General features: G+C 29.9%; 1 protein-coding gene across 2 annotated transcripts in view; it reads right to left on the bottom strand.

Annotated features, from left to right (window-relative positions):
• The window catches only part of LOC126780735 (uncharacterized), a 45,960-nt gene extending 28,806 nt beyond the window's left edge, over positions 1 to 17,154 (bottom strand). Inside the window, exon 1 of one of the 2 annotated variants that reach the window (XM_050505404.1) lies at positions 17,069 to 17,154. In XM_050505404.1, coding sequence (XP_050361361.1) covers positions 17,069 to 17,078 — 10 coding nt within the window. In that variant the 5' untranslated portion in view covers positions 17,079 to 17,154. Of the gene's footprint in view, positions 1 to 9,377; positions 9,576 to 17,068 lie in introns of those variants that run through there. The other variant, XM_050505405.1, reaches the window with a different exon arrangement.
• Between the last annotated feature and the right edge of the window lie 2,603 nt (positions 17,155 to 19,757).

Raw genomic sequence — 19,757 nt, 5'->3', positions numbered from 1 at the left:
AATTCTTAGTCTTATACGGCCTTACTTGTAAACTTTGTTTAGCGGATGAATAGTTAAAAAATGCTGTGTCTCCTTCTTTCGAATGTCAAATCAATAACGGCAGAAAGAGCAATATTTAAAGTTTTTAACTAGACACCATTAAACAACATTGTGAACGTTTTGCACGAATCTTCACCAGATATCACTTTCGTATCTTCGGATATAGCAATTAATTTTAAATGGCAAGTTACTAATAAAACTTTTAGTAGTGATCATTTGGTAAGTAAATATTCTCTAAACTATGCAGAAGAAAAGTTACAATGGGTTAAAAACGTAATTATAAAAATGCTGATTGGGATTCCTACCATGATACTCTTCAAGAATCATTTCTGTCTCCTGTAAACATACAAAATTGTATATTTTATAAAAAATATATACAAAGATATGATCATGTTATAGACAAAATTAATGATGCTGCAAATAAATACCAGTTTTAAAATTATGTTCTAGCCCAACGTCTAAATTTAAACTAAAATCTTACTGGTGTACTTCCATATCTGAGGCTGTTGCTCAGCGTAGGTTAGCATTAAAGATGTTTCGCCGCAATCCAACACCTGACAATCTTAGTAAGTTGGAAGAAAAAATTCAAGAAAGTATACGTATTATATCTCGATATAAGACACTTGATTGGCAAAACCGGTGTAATGGTATTTGTGAGGAGACGTCAACACCTGCCATGTGGGATATATTGCGATGGATAAAAGGATTTAAGAAACATCAATTTCAGGCATCTGAGATACAGAAACAGAATTATTACGTAAGCTGGCCCCTGATTATGTCTTATCATCAATGCCTGAATAAAAGTCTATAAATACTGTTTTGGAATCAAATTTTACCTTACAAGAGTTAACAGTGGCGAAATGTTAAAATTGTTCCGATCCCATAGCCAAGTTCTAATTACTCAATATGTGCTAGTTTAAGACCTATTGCACTCATTTCATCCATTTGCAAAATATTACATTCAATGCTAACTAAATGCATTGATTCACGCGTATATTCAAGAAGGTTTTTCTAAAAATATATCTACTCTGGCTTGTTTTTTTTGGATATAGAAGGAGCGTATAATAATGTTGTTGAGATTGAAGCTATTCAAAAACTTGATAATATCGACGTTGGTTCTTTAATCTGTAGATATTTATGGAGCTATCTCAGTGAAAGGCTTTTATAAGTTATAGGTGATGATAATAAGCAAGGTTCAGATATAGTGAGATGGACTAATATGTGCTTAGCTCAAGGAGATCCAATTTCTCCACTAATATTTAATATTGTAACTCGAGAAAGAGAGATAACAGAAAACAGTATACCAGATGTAGTTATCAGACAATATGCAGATGATTTTGTGTTATATGTTATTTTTTGTTGTTAGAGAAGTAATAATTATATTCCATTCATTCTTTTTCTAATAATATGCAAAGATGCAAATACCGTCCATAACATGGCCTGTGATGTATCTTATTTCGTCTTGTCTTGCCTCATAGTCATCAAGCTTCGCCAGTCTTTTTTAGGAATTTGAAAGATTAAAATTATTTTAAAGTAGATAAAGTATATAGCGTAAAAGTTAGTCTATTCGAGTTCAGAGGTTTTATATCAATTTTCAATTCAAATTGGATTTACCTCGCGTTACCGAACGTGACCAACAGCCCTTTTGAACTTTCCACTTATCACTCAAACGAAGATCGAAGATGCCGCGAGAACTTTTTAAACAAATTATATCAATGGTTGAGTGGCATCCAGATTTGAAAATAACTTTTTAATTTAGGGAATCTCCTTGCGACATATCTCAAAACAAATATTTAAAAAAAAATTAGTAATAAGCGAAAGATTTATTACTAGTTTTTATGTTTAGTGATTAATGAGACTGTAAAACAACATATTATATATATTTATGTTTATTTTATAAAAATGACCATTTTTATAAAATAAATATAAGTAATACTAGTAGGTAAAAGCCAAATATATCAAGTAAAATCCAGTACTTATATTGTTTTGGATATTAACAAAATAATATTAACTTATATTCTTTTAATCTTCACTATTATACATAAACGTTTTGATAATTTCTTTAAATCATGTCGAAATTATATTGCAACCGCTGTGTTAACAACAATACCGGTAATCAATACAAAGATATAATATGAAAATTTTAATTCAAATGTGGGTGGAATAGGTTTTATGAAAACAATAGCGGCGTGTCTTGTTATTTCTTATGAATAAACGATATACAATTTAGGTTAATAGATTTTTTATCTTTTTTTAAATCTTTAAATTTAAAAGATAAGCAATAACAGCCCGTTAAATATCAGACAGCTGGGCGAAGGCTATTTCTCTTGTTAAAGAGTAGGCAGAGAGCTACATACTTCCAACACTCTATTACTTCTAACTTCTATTGCGGATTGGTGAGTTGAATGCGGATACTCGAAAGAAAGAATCATGACGAGATTCATACATTGATTTGTACAATAAATGATTAATTTAAAGAGTTCTAAATATCTTCAAATTTTGAGAGTACATTGGTTTGGTATACTCTTCATATTGCTTAAACCCCGCATTATTAAAATATTCTTAAATGAAAAATAACGGTTTTTCGTTTGTATCCATTACCCATTTTGGATTTAAAAACAACAACAAGTGACATTTACGGATCTATCAAACGGAAATTACTCGAGGATCGGTACAATTTTTGTATGACATTTTGTTTATTTTCAATCTAATAATATTTTAAGTAACCCATTCCTCCACCATTGAGATTGTTCTCATGTCTAGTCCCCACACGAGTATAAGCCGGAAATGGTGACGATCGAGGTCACAGTTAATGCATATCATGTTTGTCAAAACCGTAAATTTAACTCATGTGTAAAGAATACAAACACAAAGTCAGTTATGCGTGAAATCCGAAAGTCGATACAAGCCGAATTTTATCGGTTTAAAGCAGAAGTCAGATGTTCAAGCAAGATAGTAAACAAAATCAAACAAACAAACGCTTAAAAATAAAATCTAGGTACAACATTCGATGACGATCAACGATGTTCTGTCGACTAAGTCTGACTGACGGGGTGACATTGAAGTTGACAGCTGACTCAGTTCGGAACAACAACTCGTTCAGAAGTAATTAGCTCTTCGATAGATTATTTTCTATTATCATGATTATATATTTAATCCAGGGTTATTTAGGCATTGTAAATGCCTAAAGATATTCATAAGATACACAAGATAAATTGTACAGCAATTCAAACTTATCTAAAAATATTTTTCTTATTAGTACAAATCCTGCCATGATTCATAGAAATAATCATACATACTTTTTTTTCATCACCACCAAGTAGGAGATGATGTATTAAAACAAATCAAGAACGCAAAATGTCAGTGCTGCTGACCCGGATAGAAATCCGGGTCAGCAGCACTGACACACGGTAAAAATTAAATATAAATATATTATTATTTTAGTATCAATTCTTTGAACCATTACATTATTTTATATACGCTCAAGAAAAAGTTGATGTATTGAACTTACGACTTTTCTTAGAAGTTCGTAAGATACCGATGGACTTTAAGATAAGTTCCTATTGAAAAATATAAACTTCCAATACATATCACTGTAAGATCCGTGATACGGGGATGTTTATTTTTCCAGTTGTTGTCTCTCAGTAATGGCGACTTAGACTTGTATAAGTTGGAAAGAAGATATTTTATTTTCTTATTTCATCCATACGTGGCAAGAACTTCTTTATTATTTAATATGTCGTCATTGTTTATATAAGACAATATAAAGACAGACGTTGTCAGGACATTAATATTATCGTTTTGGTGTATAAAATCGTTTTCTTTCAGCTAATAAAATATTAATTAATTTTCAAATTACTAGGACGTATCTTGTGTAACACGAAAACTATATGTTGAAGCCAATAATAGTAGAAAGTAGTAGAATACAACACAAAAACAAAATAAGAAGATGTCAAATGAATCTAAATAAAATCTTTACAGAGATAGGTATATTTTTTAAACAATGAACAATTTTCTGATAATCCATAAAAAAAAAATATTATGTCAGATTAAATGTTCTATTAAACATAATTCCTTGATTTTATATTTAATAGTTTTGAAAAGACTTTTTTTCTATGAACACTATTAATATTCTAAAATTAATAACTATAAATTATTTAAAAGGACAAAGGGAAGGAAAACTAGGCCGATGAATATGAATGTTAAATAATGAGTCGCTCGGATTTCAGTTTGGGTCTATAAGAGTACATGCTGAAATCTTATTATTACTGAAATAAAATATAGCCTACGTTACTGCTACTGGATAAGTACATTTCTAATGGTGTAAGAATGAAACCCGGTTCAGTAGTTTCAAAGTTTATAGATTACTAGCAAACAAATCTTTCCTCTATTTAATATTAGTATAGAAGAAGTAAAAGTAAACAGGTAGTCATTTCAGATGAGATCAGTAATCAGTATTTTGCAGTTTTTGCTCAATATTATACATACTTTTGCTCAATACAAATATATATACTTCGTCGACATAATTATGTCGACGAAGTTGTATTGTATAGTATTGTATAGCTATATTTATGGTGTGATAAAAATATATTATTATAAAAATAAAAAACAAACTACCAAATTAGCAGAAACGAAACAAAAATCTTAAGTATCTCGATTCAGAAACCTAATTGAAGTCCGAGTCATCGTACTTTATTTTCATTCGAATGTATGTATAATCTGTTTTAACTAGGGAACTACTCTCATGCTCCGACTGTAGTGTATATTTATAAAAAATCAAGATATATGGCGTCTTGTTCATCATGTTAGTTTTCTTGATACGTCATGAACATTGTCAAGTCACTTCCAATTAAAAGCTAACGACAGCCTATATATCGCAAATGCTATCGAGCCTATTAGATATATATATAGACTATAATTTCCAATTCCAAAAAATAGACATATATGTACATACTCGAAAAATAGAAATTTAATTTTAGGTCAGTAGGGTAAAACATACATGTTAATAAGTGAAACCGAAAGTTATAGAGCAAACATACATAACAATATTAAGTATTTATATATGAATAGACAAAAACAAAACAGTTCAATACTTTTTTCTTCTCCGTTTGTTAAACGATTTTTTATTGGTATCTGTCGGCGAGCTTTAATGTTATCAAATGATAAAAATTTGACTAATAGGCGAAAACTAGTAATAATATTTGTATATATTATTATGGTAGACGGAGGTGGCGCATGGACGATACTGATTATAAATAAAAATCCAACTCGGCATTCCTTATCCTTTATCCTTATTACCGCATTTTTAAAAAAGACCGTGTTGAAAATACTCAAATGACCAACTTAAAAATATTAAAAAGACAGTAGTAGCTTTTTTTTACAATTAATAGGCCAGCGTTTGACCGTTGACTTGCCTGATGTTAAGCATCGACATGTAGCACGCTTGCCTATAAGAAACCTGTTTACTCTGGATTTGAAGACACCAACATTGTACCGATCAGGAAATACGGACTCAGGCAAAGTATTCCATAGTTTCGCAGCGCGAATGATGAATGTAGACTCAAAGCGCTTCGTACGAAGGCGGGGAATTTCTACTGTGTACCTATGGCGCTTTGGTTGCGTTTGCCTGGCCGTTCGATAGTAAAAAGGGGCTGGAGGAATCAGTTCGTGTAATTCCTGAGCACATTCTGCGAAATGTATCCGATAGAAGACTGAGGAGTGATGCACCCACACGTTGATGTTCAAGACTTTGGAGCCTAGACTCGACCAATGCGTCGTCTCCTATCAACCTTCTGGCACGCCTCTCAATCAACTCTAGAGCAGAGCCATCCCAAATAGTAATCCCAAGTATCGTAGATAGTTTTATTACAATATATCGAATTTAAGCAATAATAATCACTGTTATGTTTTGTCATCATTATTAAAGCAAAATCAGTTTAACTTTTACTATAAAATAAAATTATACTAACTTTAAAGCGATGCATGAAATCATATGGAATTGTCTCCACATTTGAATAATATTCTATATATAGGAAAGTATGTCTATGTAAATATGTATAATGATCAATAAAATGATTAAAAACAAATAGTGTGTCGTTTGATAAAGAGTAACATTAAAATTTTATTCATAATGTTGAATTCATAATGTTACACATGAGTAACAATAACAAACTATAATACAACTATTAAGTTCCGTAATTTCAAAATACTGAAATGCAATGAAATAAAGAAAATACGTTGGAATTTTAATCCAAGCCGATGTACTCTTACTACTTTCACAATGTAACAGTAAATACTTTTCAATTTTTTAACTTTCATTAGTCGATTAAAGATTCGGCGTCGCACATTGGCGATGAAGTGTAACGTATAACTAATTCATTGTTTTAAGTGTAAAATATTTACACGACTTACACTAACAAGAAAGAAACTTTGCTCGTTGTGGGTAAATCCTGAAATTGGTTACTTATCAAGTTTGTGTTATTTATAAATCTATTTTCGACGTATTCTATTTAGTCTACTGAATACTTATAAAGCCATCAGTGACTAGTACCTTGAAACTCGTTTAAGAATGAATTCTGAAGAAGTTTTTGGATCTCGCAAGAAATCGTAAAATTCGATTCCAAAGTACCATTAAAAGATAATTTAAACTAATCTACGACTAGTTATTTAAAGGAAGGAAAGAGTCTATTTTATCTTATGAACAAAACGGTTTTTCTTGTATCAGTATTTTTTTTCTTATATTGTTAATGTAAATATGTATATATTATATCGTCATTAAGAAACATTCAGCTTAATAGGTATAACTTTTTATGCTAAGAAACGTTTACACTTAAAAGATTAATTTAAATTTTAAAAACACATTTATTCGTGTAATATGTATGAGTAGTAATTTTTAATTTTACGAATATATAAAAAAAAATTTCACGCGTCCACCTTCCTAAATTAATTTTAGTCATAGACTTGTCACCGGTCCCATCTTCGCAAGTGTCATAAATATATTATGACGGGCTGGTCGGCGTGGTTGGTAGATACTTTGCCTTGGCGTCCATGGCGAGGTGACCTCGCCATGGACTCTTATAATTTCGATCTTTTTTCTATTTTCACGACTTTCCAACCTCAATTATATATATACCCAATTTTTTAGATCAATATTGAATAGAAATATAACAGACAATATTTAAGATATATAATCTAAAGTAAAAGTAAAGTAATAATGCTGATGTCCTCTTGCTGGGCTAAGGACTCCTCTCCTTTTGAGGAGAAGGTTTGAAGCTCATTCTACCACGCTGCTCCGATGCGAGTCACATACAGGTTTCATATCACAACGTTTTCCTTCACCGCCGAGCACGAAATGAATTATAAACAAAAATTAAGCACATGAAAATGAGCGATGCTTACCCGAGTTTGAACCCGCATTCTTCGGCAAAAATTCACGTTTTCGAACAACTGGGCTATGTCAGCTTTTATCAATTATTAGTATAGTGATTTCAAATTACTTGGTTAGCGAATATTTTTATATATATATATATACAGCCTTAAAACTGTTTTCCTCAATTGTTGACTACGCCTAAGGCCAATAGTGGGATCCTAATTGTTTGTTATTGACTGAAACTTTAAAATTAATCACTTAATAAATTACGATCGCGTGCAGTAAAGGCAGTAAATAGTATCGTTGAATAGATATTCGGATAATCGGTAGAGGTAATAGTGAGAAATAAATCTTTGAGAAATTGTTCATTTCAAGTTTGTGTCAATCTATTTTCGACTTATTCTATTTAGTTGAACCTTGAAACTCCTTTAAGAATGACCAATGAAGAAAAATTTTTGGGCTTCGCAATTAATTGTAAAATTCGTTTACATGATACCATTAACATAATTAAAATAAATATTTTAAGCCAATCTACAGTTAGTTATTTAAAAGATGGAAATAATCTGTTATCTTTTAAACCAAGCATTCAAGTATTTCTTTAATATAATATACGATAACGTCACTAAGAAACATACAGCTTGGTATTGTAATAATATTATAATATTAAGTAAGTAATTTATTTTATTATACATAAATTATTATTTCGAAAACGGCTCTTACGATTTGAACGCAATTTTGTTTTTAGATTAGATTTTTCTTCTTAAGTTTTCTATTACGGTGTCTATCTTGAAAAAAAAAACATATTTCAAAAAATAAATAATTTACTACTTATTATTACAGCCGAGTGAAGACCGATCCATGTACTATATTTATAATGGAGTTTACATAAGCGTTATTATAAAATGATCACGCAGTAGAATTACACGTGTAAAATTTTAATTGTCTTACTTTGTACTATATATCACTCACATCATGAGTGGTAATATGAGTGTATGTAGTGAGTGGTAAATTTAAAAAAAAATTAAATTTTATGATATAAGGAGGGAAATGTTACTTTTATTTAAATATATGCTATGATGGTGTTAAAAAAAGTCCTGTTCAGAAAAGAGATTTAACTATTTGTAATTTTTTGGGTAAAGTAAGTAAAATAAATTCGAATATCGATATTAATGAACTAAATGGATAGGTCGACCAAATTTAATACACAATTTTATAATTGATTATTATTTTTATTCTTTTTTATTTTTAAAAGGAAACAGAGAACAAAATCAAACGACTTACAATACCATTATACAATAAGTCAGACTAAAACCGTTTTCCAATAACAATTGTACACTGTTTATACTGTACATTGTATAATGCAACGCAACTAGACAAGAAAATTTTATAGTATAAATATTTTTATACTCTTATAAATATATTATAGAAAAAAATACATATAACAGTTATTTATTTTTTAAAACGACTCACTTCATTTCTTATACCACTTTTGAGACTCAACAAAAACATAAAGGCTATTGATTTTAATAAAAATATGTTCTGGCGTAAACGCAACTAGACAAGAAAATTATTTTATATTATAGATATTATTATACTCTTATATATATATATATATATATATATATATATATATATATATATATATATATATATATATATATATATATATAATAGTTGTTTAATTTTTAACTCACTTCACTTCTTATACCACTTTTGAGACTCAACAAAAACATAAAGGCTATTGATTAAATTATATATAGATTTAATAAAAATATGTCCTAGCGCGACTTCACTATCACTAATTAAAATAAAATGTAATAATTTTAACGTGTTAATTAAAGCTGACAAGCTGTTAAGCTTCATTTTCAGTTTATAATATATAATTAAAATGATAATAAACATTGTGCGAAAAGATTACAATCAGATCAAATAAATTCGTAAATAATAGATATTTAAAATAAAAACTTACTCGATAATGTCAGTAACACAACACTCCACGTGAAATAATTCATATTCCACTATAATCTTAGAACTTTACAATATTAATTTTAATATTATGAAGATATGGAAACGCCTTAGAGAGCGACACATAAATGTCTTAAATAAGGCACGGTGAGTCTATAAGAAAGGCGCGAAGCGTAGAAATCATCTGTAAAAAATATGTGTACAATGTCAGATACGACATCATAGTTTTACAGAGTTAACTTGGATTGAATAACTCATATTTTCCTTAACAAGTTTGTAATAACTATTACCTGTTCTACGCCAATACTTATTACTTATGTCATTAGTAATATATAATGACCTATTTTTTTAAAAGAAAATATATATATAAACGTTAATTGCAATCTTATTTATTTTTAATTGATTATTATGAAATTTAATAGATATAAAATATCTATTTTGACAAGTTTTAGAAAATTATAAAGCAAAAGTGGATGTATACAAAAGTGGATTTGTTTGTTTGTAACCTTTTACACTTTAACTACTAAACCGATTATCATGAAATTTTGTAACCACGTTACGAAAAGGATATAGGATTCTAACACAAGCATCCCCATTCAAAGCAGATGACAGCTCCGGGCGTAAACTAGTAAACAATATTTATTACACACACACATTTCATATTTACGTGTGTGTAATGATTTCAGTATTTACAAATACTTTGAAAGTACAAAAAGATATATGATATAATTTAAAAAAAATAGATCGGCATTGTCTTTATTAATATGTAGTAGAGGTTGCTACGTATTACCGCCCCAAAGGTTATATAACCATGAAATGTCGGTAATAGCTCGCATATCAGGTTTTTTTTATGTTGTCTTTCTCTGATATTAAAAAAAACTGCTATACTAGGATTTCAATAAGTTTAATCTTCGTAATACATTTACAATATGTAATTAGAAACCTTTAAAAGTCTATTAATGACAGAAATGTTTGATTACATGTATGTGTTTTACAAATATGGAAACTTAACTGGCAATATAAGTGGAAACTTAACTGGCATAAGTGTTAAAATATGATTATTATATTAAGTTGTAATATACGATATGCTGTATGTTTCCCTAATAAATAAATAAATAAAAAAAAAATATTAGTTCATCATTATCTATTAACTAGGTGTAGTACCTTCCCCTCAAAAAGAGGAGAGGAGGCCTTTAGCCCAGCAGTGGGACATTCACAGGCTGTTACGGCAAGGTGTAGTACCTGTATAGATTCAGAGTAGGCATTGTAATATCAAACTAAGCCTTTTTTATGTTGTTTTCCATTAAATACATTACATCTTAAAGTAAGAATTCTAGCCTAAATGTTATTATTTATATTATATTGTGTTATTTATTTTCATAAGGACTTAAAACAATTTATCCATAGATATTACATTATAAGAAATGTTAACCATCGCTTACATCGCCAATGCGCCGCCAACCTTGGGAACCAAGATGTTATGTCCCTTGTGCCCGTAATTACACTGGCTCACTCACCCTTCAAACCGGAACACAACAATACCAAGTACTGCTGTTTTGTGGTAGAATATCTGATGAGTGGGTGGTACCTACCGAGATAAGCTTGCACAAAGCCCACCACTACCATTTTTACCACTAGTAAAAATTCAAATAAGATATCCTATATATTAGCAACATTTTTGAGTGGAATCAATTTCAAAACTAGCTTAAGGTGGTCAGTGATAGCTACATTTACCTTATTTCAAATAAAAAAGTCATTATGTATAACATTTGAAAAATTAAAATCGGAAGGCCTAGCATTCTTATCGGTGTTAATAGCTAATGTCATACGAATAGATACAAATAAGAGGACTGCTGTGATAAGTAGAAGTAAGTCAAGTACGTTATAAATACTTTGTAATCTATTCACTATCAACCCGCAGTAGCGTCAGTGTCATTCTGACGGTCGGTATTGAAAAAAAAATCTTTAATATCACTATAATCACATAAATACCTCTTTCATGTCATTTTAAGAAAAAAAAAATATACGGTTGGAGGGAAAAGGATGATTTAACAAGTTCTTATTAAGTATGATATTATAAAAATAAATAATTACTTTAAATCCTTAAATATAAAAAAAATATGTCTGACCCGGATGGAATAAATACCTTTCTTTAAAAAATTAATATAAAACTATATGCGTCCCGTTATATATGTTACTAGGGGTTCACCCGCGGCTACGCCCGTGATATAATCAAAAATCCAGTTAAACGGGATAAAAGGCCAAAATATGCTAATTATGTTATATTTTAGCTTTAATAAAGCTTAAAGAAGTAACCAGTAAAATTATCAAAAATTATTTGTATTGATTGTAAAATATTCAGATTAAACTACTTAAGTCACTGAAAACATTTATAATTAATAATCCTAGGACCTCATTGTACACGTCTTTCGGTGTTTCCTCTTGGGACTAAAATTACTAAGTTACTCGCAAAGCTTACTCTGGAACACGCAAACTAAAACTGACTATGTGACAACAGCCCTCACTTAAATTAATGCCGGTCATGTTCAATGACTGACCTTGAGACTTTTTGATTGTCATGGTTGAAGTACACATTATGAGGAAACTATATTCTTTGAAATTCGAAGCAATATTCTTTTATTGGAATGAAAAGTTACCTTTCCTCGTGCACATCCTATAATAAATGTATAGGAATTGTGGGTCACGCTGAGGTAAAGCTTCGAGACTACAAAATAAGTGGTACCCTGATCTGCATAAGTCCCTTTTTTAATTTCAAGGCTCTAAAAGAAGCATCCATTTGCAAACATTGATTAAAGTATGTAATACATTTCATGAAATGTGTATTCACGATGCTGACAGAAGATCAAGCTATTAAGCGGTCCAGATAGAGGAAAATAAGCCGGAAGCTGTACTTTACCCTTTGGAAGCGAAGTCTTGTATAAAAAACAGAAAGCAGATTTTTATACAATTTGTTTCCTATATAGATTCTTTTATACAAATTGTTTCCACCCTATTTCTCCCGTTTGGGGTTGAATTTCCAATAATATTAAAATATGTATGTGCATTTATTTTTGCTCAGAAGCTTTTATATTAAATTCCATTCTTCTTACTTCAAAAATGACGGACTCCCCATACAAAAATTCAACCCCATACGTATTTAGTTATTTCTAACCAGAAGCTAAGCTAGCTATAAAATTTCATGCTTCTAACTTTGAAAACTGCGGGTTTTCATACAACGTTTATCCCTTTTTTCACCCCTTTTGGGAAGGAATTTCCACAAATTCTTTTCTTAGTGCGTGTTTCATCATAAAATGCATCAACTCAAAATTTCAAGTTTCTAGCCTCTGTGGTTTAGACTCTGCGTTGATGAGTCAGTCAGGACAAGTCATTATATATATATACTGATGGTATTACGCGCATATGTAATACCATCAGTTTGGAAGAGGTAATATATTGTGTACGTTTTTATAAAAATTGGGTAAAACTTGATATAGAAATTTATTATCCTGTTCATAAGTTTAATTTTATCCTGAAACTGTTTGAGCTAATCATTATATACGATATAGCGAGGCCTTATTAACTCAAGATAAACAGACAGATAAAATAATTTATTTTTGTGATTTTGTTCTAACGGCTATGGATGCAGGTCTTCAAATAGACGTCGATTATACCGATTATTCTACAGCATTTAACAAGGTTCCTCATAGTATTCTTCAAAAAATCCGATCAAAGCAGTTACACTAAAAGGATATAGTTTGTCATTTATTCCTGTGCCACGTAGCCCTGGTCCCATCTCGGACCCTTGTTTTTTAATATTGATATGTATGATTTCCGTCAGATTTCAGATTGACTTTTATTATATGCAGACGATAATAAGTTTTCATTCTATAAGATTTAGTAAAGCATATTTTAGTTACTAATTATATTAAACTCAAGATTTTATCGATAAATTGAACAAAAACTTTCTAGAAACTATGACAAGCTTAAAAACTTTGCATGCTATATATATGTTATTATATATCTAAGTAAATTTTATTAATGAACTCACTCACTCATTGCTCATATTCACACACATATTTAAATTTGTTTAATTATTTCATACAAATAATTAAAATACATAAATAATATAAATTTACCTAAATTTTCCTCTAATTTGCCTGAAGGCTGACATAATACTACTAAAAAAATTTTCGTAACTCATATATAAACACAAACATCTCAACTAAATAACATTAATACAGTACGATTGTATCGGACAACACATGTAATATGTCTTAACGTTATATTGTCGCATCTACTACTGTACGTATTTGTTAGGTCGGAGCTTTTCTGCGTGTCTTTTTACTAAGAATCGAATGAAAACAGCGCCATCTAGTGACAATAATCGGAATTCGAAATTTGAAATTTAATATCGCAACTAATGTCGCTATCGAATAAATAATAAAAACTCGCAATAGGAACTCTGTAGGAAATAATTGAAAACTCGACTCGATTATTAAATGTCAGAATCTATAATAACATCAATGAGACAATATAACGGGGTCCAGTAATATACCTCAATACAGTGTTGCAGACCTATCGATAGTTGACCTCGAAAACTATTCAGGATATCGACAGCACTATCGAAAGTATAGTCAAGTCAATATCGATGGTATCGATAGCTCAACATGAGCAACACTATTGATGACAGCATTACTATCGGTACAATCGATAGGAATTCGGTAGTAACAATTTAATAAAACTTCAATGGTATCGAAAAATCGTTGACAATCGATGGTCCAAAACCAGCGATACTGCCATAGGTATAGGTAGGTATTCATAGGTCGCATGTGTCTAATTTCATTGAAATTCTGCCACATGTGTATTCTACCAACCCGCATTGGAGCAGCGTGGTGGAATAAGCTCCAAACCTTCTCCTCAAAAGGGAGAGGAGGCCTTAGCCCAGCAGTGGGACATTAACAGGCTGTTACTGTTACTGTTACTGTAATCAAAATACCTCATGTACTATACAGATGAAGGTTTTTAAAATTGCATTGTCGTAAAATATGTTTCGGTTTTAATCTTCTTTCTTCTCATTTAAAATCTCATGTATAAGCTATTAAAACCGCTGAATTTAATATGCCATCGCAATAAAGCTACGCAATATATCGACACCACAGTTACGAAACGATATAATTAATGAGTATTAAAGTATAAAGATGTTTAAAGTTTATAAATAAATAAAAAATTTATTTCCATTGGCGGTGCGTTTATTAAGGAATTGTTATCATTGATGGTCTAGTGGCCGATAATTGACTATAATACCTTATTGACTGCTCTAAACACTAACACGAACATAAATAACGTTCTGTTTCTATTTTTTATAGAGTATAATAAGGCTCTTCAACAGCTACCAAACAAAAAAAATAGTAAAATCTGTTGACGAACAGAGGCATAAAAGGTAATGAACTGTTTTGTCTCTGCCTATTTGTTTCAAGATACATCATATATGTATACTATTTATAGTATGTTTAAATGAATATATGAGTCCATGTATATCATTGTCATGTACACAAGTTTCATGGTGTCACTTAGAACTTACTAGAATTTCTTAGTTATTATTATTAATTTAAGCCTCTTGAAGGTTAGGAGGTAAAAGTACTAATTGACATTGAATTCGATTTTTTATAAGGAATTTTTAATACACAAGTATTTTTCAAAAAGAAAAGATCAACATGAAATAATGTGAATGTATGATATTTAAACTTTAGCCAAGTTCCGTTAGTCTAAATTCCGCAAACTAAAATAAAAATGTATTTGTATGTAAATGAAGATGTTAACTTTACCTAAAGTAGGTTTAAACTATTTTCTACCGGATTCTATAAGTTTCATTACAGGGATCGCGTCTTTTCCTGCCCTTACATTCTCAGTCGTGCGGAACTTAATATATTTCTGTCTGTGCATTTCTCGTCTCATGTCCTATAAAGAACATTCTGTTGGAAATACGCAACTATTTTTATTATTGGTAAACTTCTATGCGATTACATAGTATGTTTCTTCTATTTTAATAAGCAATTATATCTTATATTAAATATTGTTGTAATTTATATAATTATCTGTATTTTAACTTGAGCTAGTATCTAGCAGAGTTATCCTGAAGATGGAAATCTTTTGCTCGTAGGATAAAACATAATTTAAGTTACGTCGTAAATAAAATATATATTCCGATTCCATCATTTTACTACATCTAATGATGATAATGATATAATCAATAGATATATTTGTATACGTTAATTTACAGCTATTTATAAAATATTTTAATCCGTTGTCAACTAATTGGATTGGCGTTATACTATAATCGATTCAACCTAAAAATAGAATATTGGCAGTTCTTTGCGATTAAAACGCATTGGCTTCTTTTAATTACCTTAAGTTTTAAACAAAAAATTGACTTGTTAATTGTCAGAGTGAAAACAGTTGCAAACACATAATTTGCCAACTACTTCAGCGTGAATACGCCGTAAAGGACAGCTACGGTAAGTTGTCCTTGAAAATTTCCTGCACATTTCCAACCAGTTTCGAATATATCGTGTAGGAAATCCTTATACAAAAGCCAATGCAACTCATCGTCAGCTTGCTATATATCCAGTGAACATTCCCCATTGTCGCCTGTAGCGCTTTAGTCGCCTCGTCTACGTTACTTCAAATCTTTTTAAAGACTAATATGGAAAATACTGTTTGAATTTAGGAATATGATTTAAAACATATTTGCTATTTTCGTGTACGAAAATTATAACATAATTTTTTCTTAGCATAAAATAAGTATATTATTTTATTAATTTTAACTTTATCTATTTTGCATATACGCCAGAAATTAATTAAAATTTTTAAGTATATATATATATAATATTTATATATATCATGAATATTGTCTTTTAAATATTACATAATCTAATAAAGCAGATCTAAGTAATCTATTTTTTAAATACTTGTACGAGTACAATTATTATATTTTAAAGAGATTATATAATATTTAATGTTCCACTTTTGTTATTCACTTTACTCGATTGATTTTTTACCTTCAGTAATTTCTTTAAAGCCTTATAAACGCGAAACGACTTTAGAAGTTAAAGAATAGAAGAAAACGTACAAGGAAAATAGTTCTTTGAATACTTTCATCATATTTTAATCCAAGCAAGAATATAAGATTTCCTGAAAAGACAGCATAATATGTCTTGTAAGGAAAGATTCCGGATATTACTTCGGCTTGAAGACAAACATTTTATATTGTAACGTATAGCCTTGTATAAATTTCCATAAGGATTTAATTAAAATTTATTTAAAATTTGTAAACAATTAGATTAATTATACATTCTCGCTTCCCAATTACAATAACATGACCTATTAAATATAATAACACTTTTCAACTGAGAGAAACATAAAGCAGCCAGGACAATAAACGTAGTGATATTGACATATTTTTAACTTATCAAAGTTTTTTCATTTTGTATCCCATATTTGGAATAAGTATATAATTTCGCAAAATTCGCAAAACATTACATAACATAAAATACGCTTATCTTAAAAACTAATAACGAATTAGAGCACATATTTAAACACGTTTTACAATAAGTTTAAAGAAAACTGCAAGAAAATGAGCACACTAACGCGCTCAGCTACATTTGTTATCATGTTATTATCTTATTCTGCACTTACCTTGCGCCATTTTACAAGTAGATACGCGTCCCAAACACAGCAAGATGTGATAATATACTGGCTTTTCAACTAATGGAAACCTTATGAACGCGTATAATTGTATTAACCGCATTATCTATTTTTACAACTCTGTAACATTTTATTGACACGTGAAATATTATTTTCAGTTTCTTAGTGGCAACAACTACCAGTCTACTCATAAGCAAATTTATATGTTTTTATGTACGTGTTTTATATTGTTACGTCAAAACGTCACAATTTTTTTTTAAATAAGAAGATATAAGAGTATTAGCAATCTTCCATAGAATGTTTTAATTGATTGTAATATTTTAAAAAAAGCGCTCGTTTTGGTGTGAAGTTTGGCTGTCTCGGGTATACAATTACGTTGTCAAGGGCTATTTGTCGTTTTTTTTTTGTTGGCATTTAAAGTAATTAATTATAAAGTTGTTTGTGATTCGTTTATTTTTAATTATAAAGTCGGATACTTGTGTTTTCTTTTTTAAACTTAATTTTAACTTCTGGTTTGTGAAAAAGAAAAAGAAGAACGTATACATAAATACAGCAAGTTCATGTCCTTATTAAAAATTGTAAGCAGTTCGCAATAAAATACTAGTTGTCTAATGTTTTAAGTTTTTGTTTGAAATTTTAAAATATTTTGGAATTTTTATTATGTGAATATAATGATAATGTGGATGACATTATCAAAACTTAAATTTCACAATGTCAAAAAATTTAAATTAATACACATTTATTTCTTGTAGTTAAGTGATAGCCTACTGCCACAAACACAGATCAAAAACTCCTCCACTGCATAAACGAGAATCTTTATACTTAATATAAATAGATAAACTTAACAGTAAGCCACACTCAATACAAGCCTGCAAATGTACTTTAATATTGCGTATTTTATCCCTTAGTTTTTACAAGGTAGAAGAGAAGCACCTCTGGAATTGTAAGTTTTCTTTTCTATTATTTATAATATTTAAATATTATTTTCTTTGTTTATACAATACTTGAAAAATGATAGAACAATATAGATTCTGTTGAAAATATCACTTTCTAATTTGAAGTAAATTTTTTTTATTTATAAACATTGTATATACGTTTTTGAGACTGATTGTACGGTTACCACTGTGCTGAATATTTTGAAAGGAGTTATTAATATAAGTCCATGCTAATCATATTTTACTTATAATATTTTTTTATATTTATTGTTGTAAATGTCATTTGAAGTTCTTATTAATTAATATTATTCGAAAGTATATAACGGTATGTTTAGTTTATCATATTCTTTATGCAATATTTATAAACACTACGAATAAATTATTTTTGAAATTTTGTATTGCTGACTGAAATACAAAAGAGGGTCAACTGTGAAGAACCAAGAATGTATTTTTGTAAAAACAAACAATCTAAATAAAAAAAATACCCTTTTATCAGTTTATTGTTGGGAACTCATAAAAACCAACCGAGTGTGCCCAAGTTAGGGCATTAGGTTTCCCTACCGATCTTATACCGATGGTATGACTTTTAAAGTCAATAGAATAATTAAGTATCATATTATTTTGTATATATATGTATAGTGTATAAAAATTGCGTTGACGTCATATTATCATACGGGCTTGCATGTGGCAAATTTTAAAGGAATATTCAAAACTTTTTCTATTGGTGTTTTGAGGTATTGCAGATACTACGTTTCGTCGTTATCTTTAGAGAAAACATACAAAACATACTTCATAGCAGTTCATCATGCTTTAGTTATATTGTTTTGTGAAATAGTAATATTGAAGCCAAATTTTGTAGCATATGTTATACATGTTTTCCTTATATATTCTATGTCTAATGCAAAGCCTGTTGTCAAAATTCACATATGACATAAACTGTCGTGTTAAGGTCCTACAGACCGATTTCAACCACGGCGGCGAATCTCAAGAGTGATTAGCCAACTTTGCAGGAAATATTATAGTGCAAAAGTGTGTGCCTGTGCACACACTTTTGCACAGGTGCACTCTATAGTCTCTAACTCTGACAATCCAACGGGACGGCAATCCGACACGATCGGAAAGAGTTCAGATACAGGACTTACGGCTTTACGTGCTTTCCGAAGCACGGAAGTGTATACGCTATCAACTTCCAGACTCCAGGCTACTATTGAGAATTTTCGACAGAAAAACAGGTTGGCCAGGCTCGACCTGAGATTTGGTCCTAGGACCTTCGGGTCTGCGGCCTTACATCTAGCCATTAGACCAACGAGGCAATCGAACCGTCGTGTTAACTGTCTTTTGAGCGATGTAAGTATCCTTCTTCTCTTAAATACTTTGTTAGATAAATTATACGCTTAAAATATATGTCTTGAATATTAGTTTATAGAGATGTCTTTCGCATAATAATGTTATTTAAGTTCCTTTGAGGGAACAGGTGGTTTTAATAAGTTTGTTGAATAAGAGTAGAACTACTTATATATACTCTTCAATACTCATGACATGTTACGGAAATGAAAATGTTGTAATATCATTTATTTCAATAACGATATATATTCGAATAACCTCATAACAAAAATATCGATGTCAATTCAATTTGTTAATTAATTTAAGAATTAAGTATTTTAAACACAAGACATTATATTGTTTCGGGCTGAAGACTGAAGATCAGGAAGTTTTGGAGTTGGGATTTGAATTGTCAGTTGAAC

This window comes from Nymphalis io, chromosome Z, assembly GCF_905147045.1.
Source record: "Nymphalis io chromosome Z, ilAglIoxx1.1, whole genome shotgun sequence".
In the NCBI taxonomy this organism is placed as follows: domain Eukaryota; kingdom Metazoa; phylum Arthropoda; class Insecta; order Lepidoptera; family Nymphalidae; genus Nymphalis; species Nymphalis io.
The sequence above is the reverse complement of the archived record's forward strand: the minus strand, read 5'-3'. Positions and strand labels throughout refer to the sequence as shown.